General features: G+C 45.8%; 1 protein-coding gene across 1 annotated transcript in view; it reads right to left on the reverse strand.

The window, feature by feature from the left end:
- Positions 1-12,561, reverse strand: part of HK1 (hexokinase 1) — an 89,443-nt gene that overhangs the window by 40,563 nt on the left and 36,319 nt on the right. Inside the window, exons 3-4 of the mRNA XM_053586603.1 lie at positions 7,216-7,364; positions 1,548-1,667 (exon numbers count right to left, since the gene is read on the reverse strand). Of these exons, the coding sequence (XP_053442578.1) occupies positions 1,548-1,667; positions 7,216-7,364 (269 nt within the window). The remainder of the gene's footprint in view (positions 1-1,547; positions 1,668-7,215; positions 7,365-12,561) is intronic.

The following is a 12,561-nucleotide window of genomic DNA, read 5'->3' on the forward strand; positions in this document are numbered from 1 at the left end:
AAGTCTACTTAATTTATCAAGTCATGTCCATGCCCTGATTTTATATACTTGTATCTATCAATACACATTGTGATACTTAAAAAAAAAAAAAAAAGGCCAGATGTTGTGTCAGGCACCTATAGTCCCAGCTACTTGGGAAGCTGAGGCAAGAGAATTGCTTAAGCCCAAGAGTTTGACGTTGCTGTGAGCTGTGATGCCACAGCACTCTACCGAGGGTGACAATTTTTTTCCGTCTCTCAAAAAAAACAAAGCAGTCTTGAAAGGACCAAAGATCAGACAGCATCTCAGAAGCATTCACACGTTTTTTGGGGAGTGGGGTGGCACTGAATGGGGGGGCCGAGGCCCAGGATCTGCCACTAATAAGCCCTGTAACCCTGAGGAAGCCTCTGTGCTCCATCTTGGCCTGGTGGGCTCTCAAATTCCTTCTTGCTGATTCCACAAATTATCTGATAAAAGGGCTCTGGCAACATGAAGCAGCACCCAGGAAGGACACTCACTCTAAGGGCTAAAGGAGCCAGGGGTACAGCCTACAAGTGTGGAAGGCCCTTTGCCCTAATGCTACAAAGCAGAGCAGACCAGTTATGAGCACAGGCCCTGCCTCCTCCTAGCTGGGTGACCTTGGACAGGTTCTTAACACCTCCAAGCCTTGTTTCCTCATCTGTAAAATGAGAATTGTGGGCAGCACCTGTGGCTCAAGGAGTAGGGCGCCAGTCCCATATGCCGGAGGTGGCGGGTTCAAACCTAGCCCCGGCCAAAAACCACAAAAAAAAAAAATGAGAATTGTAAGCATTTAACTCACAGAGGTGTTTGAAGATTATATGCATTCGCTGTGAAGTGCACATTAGAACAGACAAACCATGACCCTATGGTCCCTCAATAATGTTAACTATCAGAATTACTGTTATTAGGAGTTTATTCGTGGTGGGGGGAAGCACACATTTCTGTCTCTGCATGTAGAAAAGGAACAAGGTTCATCTACTTATGCTGCACTGCAGCAATGCTCTGAGGTTCAGTGCACACGATTACTCTGAGTCCAATCTTGCTGCATGAATGATGAGCAGGAAGGCTGGTTCTACAAGTCACCCGGGAGGGCAAGAAGGGAACTAAACACCTCTCTGGGGCTGGAATCACTGACCAGCTGAGGCCTGGAGAGGTGGCTCTGGAACCTGAGGGACAGACCCTAACCAGATTTGCAGCAACCAGGAGGGTTTCCAGGTAGACGCCACACCACGCACCTCTGGCAAAGGGCTTTTCCTCCTCTCCACCATCATTAAACCTACTTTGTGTTCCTTCCCCTGCTTAAATTTGATAAATGGTGCTCTCTACCTAGTGGTCACCAATACCATGATTTGTTTCCAAAAATACATAAATAAGGTAATCAAAAATAAACACTACATCATGACATCACATTAATTTCAGCAGATGTTTCTTTAAAAATACCAGACACAAAGCTCATCCTGTTAGCAAAAGGGAAAAGTGGAGAAAAAGGCTTTGTTAGCTTTCCCACTCCAGGGTCATCAGAGCCTAATAATCCAGCATGTTCTTACCTCGTCTATTTTGGATTGTCGGCAAGGGAAAGAAAATGTGAATCCCACGGGTAAGTTTTTGTCCTTGATGTCCCTTTTCTCCATGAAGTCTCCCAGGCACTCAGCGACATGATCAAAAAGCTGGAGGAAGCATGAGAGGACAGTCAGGTGGGACAACAAGGACGCAGTGTTTCAGGGGGGAACCTAACCGGTCCCCTCCCGCACACCTGCTGATGTGGCCGTCCTCACTGTACTTGGGGGCCCTGTCTGAAAGGCCATTCCGTGTGAATGCAGACAAGAGGTGCTTAGAAGGAGCTGCCCTCGGGGCAGCATAGCTCCCAGGAAGCATTTCAAAACCTTCAAACAGAACTGGCCTTTCAGTGGTCACTAGTGGGTATCATCTGGGTACTGAGAAAAACGTAAAGCAACATAATGTAGAGGTCATGGGTCTCCGATAGCCACCCAGGGGCAGGGGCCTTCTGGCCCTTTCCCACACTGCTAACTGCAAACTCTAGAAACTCCACGGGCAAGTCCACAGCCTTGAGCACAGTGGAGCAATTTAACAGTCTTCAGATTATCATGTTTTTACTTCTTACTGAAATGTACTATGCATGCCAAAAAAACCACACATACCCTAAGCATAGAGTTCACTGGATTGTCACAGGCTGCACCCACCAGGGCTCAAACCAGGTTAGTGGCACCCAGATGCCCTCCTCCCCATCTCTGCAGTCACGAGTACTGTCACTCAGCCCCACAAAGGGAACTGCCAGCTGCCCTGACTGCAACACCCTCCATTAGTTTCGCCTATTTATGGCAATAGGATAGTCTACGCCCTTTGGTGTCCACGTTCACTCTGTTTCATGCATATGAGGGGCACCCATGCTGTTATCTATCTTTGTACACTGTTCCTTCTCATCATGATAGGAATATACCACAATTTACTGACTGAGTTGCAACTTAAGCTTGCCTGCTCTAAAACACATTACCTTTGATTTATTAGGTACATACATATCTTAGGAATCCACTAGAAAGGGGCCACAACACTAGTTCCCAAGCTTTTGCATGAACTCTACCAAGGACAGGGGGCTCACCACCTCTAAAGTAAACTTTTTGGATCTCTCTAATAACTCCCTCCACCTCTAAAATGTAAGTGACTATTCAACATATGTGTTCCAACCAGAGACGTGCTTAGTAGAACTAAGAACCTCCCTTCTTTAGCTCTATACCTCTATTCATGCAATCAGAGCATACACCGGCTCTTTGGTAGCCACACCACTCTGCTGAAAAGAGTCCAGGTAACCCTGTCATTTCATGACTGTCACACACTAGACCTTACTTACATGTGGGAATGACACAGACATTGAGCTCCCTGGAGCCCAGAAGATAGTGTTGGAAGGGCCAAACACGGCCCATGAGCAGCCCAGCCCTGCTCCCAGACAAGCTTTGCCTGCAGGGCATCCACAAGAGTGAGCCAGGAGTCACTGCTGCCGTTCCCATCTTTCCCTTTGCTGCCAGGGTAAAGAAAAACCCAACTGATTTTGATTTAGGAGCCTCTATCCCTGGGTCACTATTACTAAGGCTACAGCTGGCATCTTTGACTGAGTTGACACACAACCCCCCCTTGCCACCCCAAAGCCAGGCTAAGCTCACTGTGACCTATATTTCAGACTGATATAAATCCATTACTAGGTCAGTCCTTGCACTCCACGCCATCTGCACTTGGGAGCTCTGGACTCCCCTGCAGCCTCAGGAGAGAAGACCAGGCAGAAGGAAGGCTGCCTCAGAAAGAGCAGGGAGAGCCTGGGAGAGCTCTGGCTGCAGAAACAGAATCACACAAATGGGGCTGTAACCAGAGCCTGGATCCAGGCCAAACACAACACCCCAGAACACTCTATGGAGAAGGAAAGGTTGCTTCTCCAGAAGGCCCATAACCCAGAGCTGTAAGCATAGCCAAGGCGTCAGGAAGCTTCCCCTGGGTCCACCTACATCTGTGATCACCAGGAAGGGGAAGTTACCCCACCACCCTAAACTAAAAATGTTAGTATCTAAAAAACACTAATATTTTTCTCTCCTAACAACATACTCATTATTTTAAAAATACATACACACAGACTCGGTCTGTCTGAATTTAAACATTACTCAAAATTCCCAAAACTAAGTAAGTGATACTTTAAGAATGTTGCATTTGGGGGCGCCCTATAGCTCAGTGGTTGGGGCGCTGGCCACATGCTGCGGGGCTGGTGGGTTCAAACCCAACCGAGGCCTGCTAAACAACAATAACAACAAGAACAACAAAATAAAATAGATGGGCATTGTGGTGAGCACCTGTAGTCCCAGCTACTAGGGAGGTTGAGGCAGGAGAATCACTTGAGCTCAAGAGTTTGAGGTTGCTGTGAGCTATGACGTCATAGCACTCTACCAAGGGTGACAACGTGAGACTCTATCCCAATAAAAAAAATTAAAAAGAATAAAAAGAATGGTATATTTGTGCTTCTAAAATTGTTAAAACTCCAGATTACACTGAGACTTTTAAGGAGAGACCAGAGTGTGTGTATACATGTGTACGCGTGTGCGTGCGCATATGTGTGGATGAGGGAGAGACGAGGATGATGGGGATAGCTCAAAATTGGGGAATCTGGGTTCGGCGCCCGTAGCACAGTGGTGCAGCGTTAGCCACATGCACCAAGGTTGGCAGGTTTGAACCTGGCCTGGGCCAGCTAACCAACAATGACAACTGCAATAAAAAATAGCCCAGCATTGTGGCGGGTGCCTAGAGTCCCAGCTACTTGGGAGGCTGAGGCAGGAGAATCGCTTAATCCCAGGAGTTTGAGGTTGCTGTGAGCTGTGACACCATGGCACTCTACCGAGGGCAACATGGTGAAACTCTGTCTCAGAAAAAAAAAGAAAATCAGGGGAATCTGGATGAAAGGTACATATAGGAGCTCTTTTGCCTATCTTAAAACTTTTCTGTAATTTTAATACTATTTCAAATAAAAAGTTTAATAATCAATTTTAAAATTCTCACATATCACAGAGGATGAGCACCCCGTGATCAAACCCCAGGAATTCACCATGCTTAAAATGTGAGTTGCCTCATAGACCAAATGATGACCCTGGTTTGTCAGAATACTCTACAGGTCACTAAGAGCCCTCAGGAAGATAGACCGCCCAATATTATTTCTACCCTAACACCAAACTTCTGGAGGAGAGATTCCCATCTTCCGACCCTCTCTCCCTCATCTCCTAGACTATTTTTCTCATCCTCATAAAAAATTAAAAATAAATAAATAAAGTCAAAGACAAAACCTACCCTAGGAGTTCCAAGTTACTACAACTATAACATCTGGAGCTGAACTGCCTAGGTTCAAATCCTAATTCCACCACTTATGAGCTGGTTATTAAAACAGCTGAGCCTCTGGCTCAGAGCCCATAGCTCAGTGGGTAGGGCACCAGCCATATATACTGAGGCAGGCGGGTTCAAACACGTCCCGGGCCTGCTAAACAACAATGATGACTGTAACAAAAAAATAGCTGGGTGTTGTGGTGGGTGCCTGTAGTCCCTACTACTAGGGAGGCTGAGGCAAGAAAATCTCATAAGCCCAAGAGTTTGAGGTTGCTATGACGCCATGGCACCCTATTACCAAGGGTGACATAGTGAGACTCTGTCTCAAAAATAAATAAATAAATAAAATTTAAAAATAAACAGCTGAGCCTCAATTTTCCTATCTGTGAAAAGGGAATAATAATAATAATACCGACCCCATAGGAGTTGTTGTGATGATTGAACAAGTTAATACTATCAAGCGCTTCTATCAGTGACTTGTACGTAACAAGCACTGGGTATTCACTATCATGATACTATATTATCATCATCATCAACAGAATCTTTTAAGGCTGCTTAAAAGGGACAGAGGAATAAAAAGAAACAGTGGGAAAGAAAGTGATCCTGGGGGTGGCGCCTGTGGCTCAAGGAGTAGGGCACCCATCCCATATGCCGGAGGTGGCGGGTTCAAACCCAGCCCCGGCCAAAAGAAAAAAAAAAAAAAGTGATCCTGGGATTTAGAAGAGGGGAAGATGGGGGCAGAGGCTGACAGATGAAGGGGGCAGCAGTAAGAAGGATGTTCCTGGAGAAGTGAAGGCGGTTGAGAGTGCACCTGTGAGGAGAACCCCCTTAATTAACAAGCCCCGCTCCTAAAAGGTGACACCAAAGCACACAGGGAATGTTTGCAGCACAGGTGAGAGACCCAGTGCTGAAGGCACCAGGCTTAGATGGCTCAACCCAAGGACCCTGGACAATAGACAGTGACAGGCCAGTACGTGCTGCCAAAATGCAAAGGGCAGGATGCCAAACCACAGGGTGCTGGGAGGAGCTCGGCAGCCACCATACCAGGTCAGGAGACCTACCAGCTGGCGGCCTTTGTGCACACCCTGGGTGGATGGGCCGGTCCCTGTAGCCCAATGACAGAGAAGCAGGTGGGGTGCCTCAGGCAGGACCGTCCAATAGTGACGCCCCGGTTCCAATGGCTGATTGTAAAGTGGCTCACCTGTTCTAGTGACAGTGTCACCTGCGATGCTCACTGGGACATATTCTGAAAAGCTGAACCCAAACCCCAGGCCAGGATTAACCCTGTCTCTTAGATTATGGCTTCCTCCAGGTCCCAGCCACATTAAATTAGGAACAAAGTGGAGTAAAGAGGAGAGGACCCCTGTGTCTCACCTCAGAATCCACCCCAGAACAAACGGGCTCCTGAAGAACTTAGTCGTGAACCTGGCGAAGAATACACCCTTCCTAAAACAAACACTGGGCCAGCTCTGAATACACATGCTGGACAGCAGCCACGTCTCTGGAGGTGAGCTATGGGCTGGAGAGGCCGGACGTCTAACAGAAGGGAGGAACACCCACTGCCTGACAGGCTGAGGACCTGAAAATGATGGAAATCCTAAGGGAGGGGGGCTGCCTAAATCCCCTCAGGATCACAGCGTCCTCAGTGCACCAGGGACCCAACACTTGTCTCAGCCAGACAGCCAGAAGCGGGTGGACAGGCCCTTCCTGTGCGTACCCATGGCACCCAGGGCAGGGAAGGAAGGGAGCCCTCAGAAGGTGAAGCCCTGGAGCAGCTGAGCCCAGCACAAGCAAGAGAGAAAGGGATGACCTCCCTGGCAAGGCCTTGCTTGTTTTCTGTACCAACGACTTATATTAATACAGTGCTATGATTAGCCCAGAGCTATGAACCCTAATTCCTACCCGATAAGGCCACAGCCACACCCTGTGAGGCCTGAGCCTCTAGTGAGCAAGTGAAAAGACCAATGACCTTGTAGAAGGGCCCTTTTTACTAAAAGGCTCTGCTAACCCCCATACTGGGAACCCACTCCCAGCATGCTTAGGGAATGAGTGCATTTATCCCACAGAGCCATGGGCCTCCCTCCTCATGGCCTCAACTCTGCAGGAGTCCAAGCAGCCTACTCCCACTGTACCAGTTTATCCAGACAGTGGGCATCTCTTCTGGTACAATCCAGCCCCCACTCACTGTCACATGCTTCTACCCAGGAAGGAGTTCTTTCCTGTACACATCTACGATGGACTCCTTCCGGCAACCCTCTTCCAGGGGTTCAGGACACCAGTGCTTGGAGGTCTGCTCCCTGGAGGTGCCCTGGCCCGAGGGGCTGCCCAGAGGGAGCGGGGACCCACCTGGCTTCCACTGCCGTGCATGATGTTCTCTGGGGTGTCATAGACCTCGGACTCCATGTGAACATGCTGGTTTTTCTCATGATTCACTTGCACCCGCAGAATTCGAAAGGAAGACCCACCAAGATCCAGGGCAATGAAATCTCCCTTTTCTGTTTAGGGAGACAACAGGTATCACATCAGATTCGAGTGTTAGGAAGGAGGTCACATGCCACCCCATGTCCGCTTTTAGGCAGGGTCCAGGCTCTGTCTGCCTCCCCCTGCCACACTTCTAACTACAGGGGAATAGAAGTACTGAATTAAGTACAAATTCCCAGCCCAGCTTTTTCTAGTTCCTTACTCTATTTCAAAAACAGCACTGTTCTCCATGAATAAAAATCATGAGTAGCATTTCTTTTTTTTTTTTTTTTTTTTTGTAGAGACAGATTCTCACTGTACCACCCTCGGGTAGAGTGCCGTGGCGTCACACGGCTCACAGCAACCTCTAACTCTTGGGCTTACGCGATTCTCTTGCCTCAGCCTCCCGAGCAGCTGGGACTACAGGCGCGCGCCACAACGCCCGGCTATTTTTCTGTTACAGTTTGGCCGGGGCTGGGTCCAAACCCGCCACCCTCAGCATATGGGGCCGGCACCCTACTCACTGAGCCACAGGCGCTGCCATGAGTAGCATTTCAACCAAGAGAAAACCCTACCTCTGTGGTCCATCCCATACCTTGGGTTCCTTCCACGTTAACTCAGATGCCAATTAAAGCTAGCCCAGAGATGCACTTATAACCATGTACTTATTTCATGGTTCATTTTATGTTGTGTTTATTTTACCACTGCAACCATTCTGAAGTGTACAGTTCATTGGCATTAAGTACATTTACCATGTTGTGCAACCAAAACCACTATTTCCAAAACATCTTCAATACCCAAAACAGAAACTCTATAACCATTAAGCAGCAACTCCCATTTCCCCTCCCCCACAGCCCCTGCTAGCCACCACTCTGCCTCTGTCTCTATGAATTTGCGTATTCTGGATATTTCACACCAATAGAATCAAATAGTATTTATCTTTTTGGGTCTGGTTTATTTCACTCAGCATAACATTTTTCAAGGTTTATTCACACTGTAGCATATTTTAAGACTGAGGAATATCCCATGGTATAGATAAACGACATTTTGTTCATCCATTCATCCACTGGTGGATGCTTGCATTACTTCCACCCAGTGGATGCTTTTAACAGAAGTCCCTCCTGGTCACAGCGGAGTAAAGTAGCCCAGTACAGTTACCTCCCTCAGGACCACTGTACAGTACCTGGGTTGGTCCTCAGCAGGACAAAGCAAGACCCTGAAATGCTATACACCAAGACCACCAGACGACACCAAGGGAGGTGGCCATAGGCAGGTTCCAACCATTAAACCACCACCAAACATTCTTTACTCTGTATCTCATGAGTTACCTTCACACACACTCCAAAAAAAAAAAAAAAAAAAAAGTTTAAAATCTGATGATGCTAAGGTAACATCCCCACTGTCCCAGTGAGTACACTGCCAGGGGTGACAACCACCTCTGCTTCCCTGGGCCCCCAGGGACCACTAAGCCCTGCTTTGGGGCATCTCATTTTCCTGAGGAAAGATCTTCATTATCCTATCTTATGGCAACAGCATTATTGAAATTTAATCCACACACCATAAAATTCACCTATTCAAAGTACACAATTCAATGGATTTTAGTATATTCAGTTATGCAACCAGCAGCACCACACTGGTTTTATAACATTTTCACAATCTCAAAGCCAAGTGCTGTGGCTCCACATCTGTAATCCTGGCAGTTAGGAGGCTAAGGTAGAAAGATCTTACCTGAAGCCAGGAGTTTGAGACCAGCCTAGACAACGCAAGACCCCCCCACACACACACCCCTCTACCAAAAATGGAAAAACTAGGCAGGCAGGGGGTGCACACCTATAGTCCCAGCTATTTGGGACGCTGAGGAAGGAAGATCACTTTAGCCAGGGAATTGGAGGTTGCTGTGAACTAGGATGACTTTACTGTACTCTAGCCCAGGTGATAGAGTGAGACTTTGTCTAGAATATAGAGAGGAGGGGAGGGGAGAAAATAGAAACAAGGAGAGGGGAAGGGAAGACAGGAGAAGAGTGGAAAGGAGAGGAGAAACCCTGTACCCTTTACCTATAGCCTCCCAAGCCCCTCATCACCTCCAGCCCTAAGCAACCACCAGTCTACTTTCTGTCACTACAGATTTACATATGCCAATTCTGAACGGTTCATATAAATGGAATCATACAATATGTGGCCTTAAGGTTCATTGCTGAGCATGTATTCCTTTTAACGGCTAAATATTACACTGTATGGTTATATCACATTTTATTTATCCATTTGTCCATTGATAGACATTTGATCTGTTTCCGCCTATTAGCCATTGTGAACAATGCTACTATGAACATTTATGCCCAAGTTTTCATAAGGACACATTTTTGTTTCTCTTGGGTATATACCTACAAGTAGAACTGCCCTGTCCAGTGGAACCCATGCTTAACTTTCTGAGAAACTACCCTTGCTCTCCAAAGCAGATGCACTATTTTACATTTCCACCAATAATGAATGACGTTTTCAATTTCTCCCCATCTTCATCAATACTTGTAATTGTCTGTCTTTTCAATTTTGATTTGCAATTCTCAGATGACTAATGATGTCATGTGCTTATAGCCCATTTGTATATCTTCTTTGGAGAAATGTCTATTCAGATCCCTGGCCCATTTTTAAAATTTGCTTTGTCTTTTTAGTGTTGGGTTATAAGAGCTTTTTTATATGTTCTAAATATAAGCCTCTTAACTTACAGATAGATGACTTGCAAATATTTTCTCCCATTCCGTGGGATGCCTTTTCACTTTCTTAATGAAGAAGCCCTAAAGTTTTTATTTTTGATGAAGTACAATTTATCCATTTTTTCTTTTGTTGTTTGTACTTTGGTGTTGTATCTAAAAATCCATTGCCAAATCCAAGGTAACAAAGATTCACACCTGTATTTTCTTCTAAGAGTTTTATTACTTTTAGTTCTCACATGTAGGTATTTGATCCATTTTTAATTACTATTTTTTTTTTTTTTTTGAGACAGGGTCTTACTATGTTGCCAGGCTGGCCTTGAACCTCTAGGCTCAAGGGATCCTTCTGCCTCAATCTCCCAAGTAGATGGGACTTATAGATACCATAGTGCCTGGCTAATTTGAGTTAATTTTTATATATGGTGCAAGGTAGAGATCCAACTTCATTATTTTGCATGTGGATATCCAGTGTCCCTGGACATTTGCTAAAAAGATTATTCTTTCCAGCTAGGCATGGCGGCTCACGCCTGTAATCCTAGCCCTCTGGGAGGCTAAGGCAGGAGGTTAGCTTGAGCTCAGGCTGGTTTGGAACTCCAAGAGCTGGTCTGGAACTTCAAGAACTAAAAATACAAAAAAATTAGTCAGGCACTGTAATGGGGGCCTGTAGTCCCAGCTACTCAGGAAACTGAGGCAGGATTGTTTAAACCCAGGAATTTGAGATTGCTGTGAGATAGGCTGACACCACAAGGAAACAGAGAATCGGTCTCAAATTAAAAAAAAAAAAAAAAAGAAAGACTATGGTTTCCTTCACTGAATAGTCTTGACCATAAATATGTTAATGTCTGAACTCTCAATTCTGTCCCACTGATATCTCTCTCTCTGTCTGTTTAACCACAATGTCTTGGTTACTGACACTTTGCTGTAAATTTTTAAATTGGGAAGTGAAAGTCCTCCAACTTTGTTCTTCTTTTTCAAGAATGTTTTAGCTATTCTGGGTCTTTTGAGCTTTTTAAATTTTTTTAAATGATGGTTGTTCTATTTTAAAAAAATGTTCTTTTCTAAAATGGCTAATTTTTGTATTTGATTCCACCAAGCTGTAAGCAATGAAACATTGCTATATTTCTGAACTTAGAACAGTGTTTTGTATATAGTAAAAACTCAACAAATACTTGCAGAATTAATGAAGATATGAAGGAATGAAAGAATAAGCCAAGAATTCTCATTGAATTTCACTGTTCTTATCTTTTCTCTCAGGTTCCTTGAGGGAAGGATCACAATTTAGTGTTCTTGGCATTTGTCCTTGGCATTGAGGACAGCTGAGTAAGAGGCTCGAAGCTGTGTGATCACAAGGATTGGTAGTCCATTCATTCATTCAAGGCACCCCTGTTTATTGTTCATTAAGCACAAGCCTGTTACACAAGGTGTGAGATACAGAGAAAAAAACAAAAGTTATTTTTCCTGTTCTCTACTCACTACAACACAGAATCCTTCTGTGACCCTAGATATGTGCAAGTTTTTCCCACTCATCAAGCAGACAATCTGTTCTATAGCGGATTCTCTAGTGGACACCAGCTCAGTGTCCTCTAATTCAATTCTGACACCATCTACCTGGAGATGGCAACAGATCCCACAGGTGGAGGGCTCAGTCCCACAGAATACCCCCCTACTTTAGATGCCAATCACAAGCACAGGCTGTGGCCTGTGTTTCCACCTGACAGGTTATAAATTGGGGTTCCCACAACACCTTCCCTGGGCACAATTAATTTGCTAGGGTGACTCATAGGACTCAGGCTAACACTTTACTTGCATGTACCCATTTATTATGAAGGATATTACAAGATGAACAGCAGGGAGGAAGAGGTGCATAGGGGGAAGCACATAAGAAAGGATGCGAAGGCGGCACTTGTGGCTCAATGAGTAGGGCACCGGCCCCATATACCGAGGGTGGCTGGTTCAAACTCAGCCCCCAGCCAAACTGCAACAAAGTAGCCGGGCGTTGTGGCGGGTGCCTGTAGACCCAGCTACTTGGGAGGCTGAGGCAAGAGAATCGCCTAAGCCCAGGAGTTGGAGGTGAGCTGTGAGCTGTGATGCCACAGCACTCTACCAAGGGCGGCAAACTGAAACTCTGTCTTTAAAAAAAAAGAAAGAAAGAATGTGAAGCTTCCATGCCCTCTCTAGAGGTGCCACCAGGAACCTCCATATGTCAGGCTACCGCTAAGTTTTGGGAATTCGGTCCTTTTGGGTTTTTATAGAAGCTTCATTACATGGGCACAAAAGACTAAATCACTGGCCCGGGTTAGCCCTCTCAAAATGTAGCCCCTCTCCCTCCCTAGATTGGGAGGGGTTGTGAAAGTGCCAATCCTCTGATCATATGGCTGGTTCCCTTGGCTACCTAGAGCCTGTGACTTAGAACAGGAAATTCCAAAGGATTTAGGAGCTCTCTAAGAACCAAAGTCCAAGGTCAAATATTAGAACACAGGATTCTCTTAACACCCCTACTGATCAGGAAATTACAAGGGTTTTA

This window comes from Nycticebus coucang, chromosome 3 (genome assembly GCF_027406575.1).
Source record: "Nycticebus coucang isolate mNycCou1 chromosome 3, mNycCou1.pri, whole genome shotgun sequence".
Lineage (NCBI taxonomy): Eukaryota > Metazoa > Chordata > Mammalia > Primates > Lorisidae > Nycticebus > Nycticebus coucang.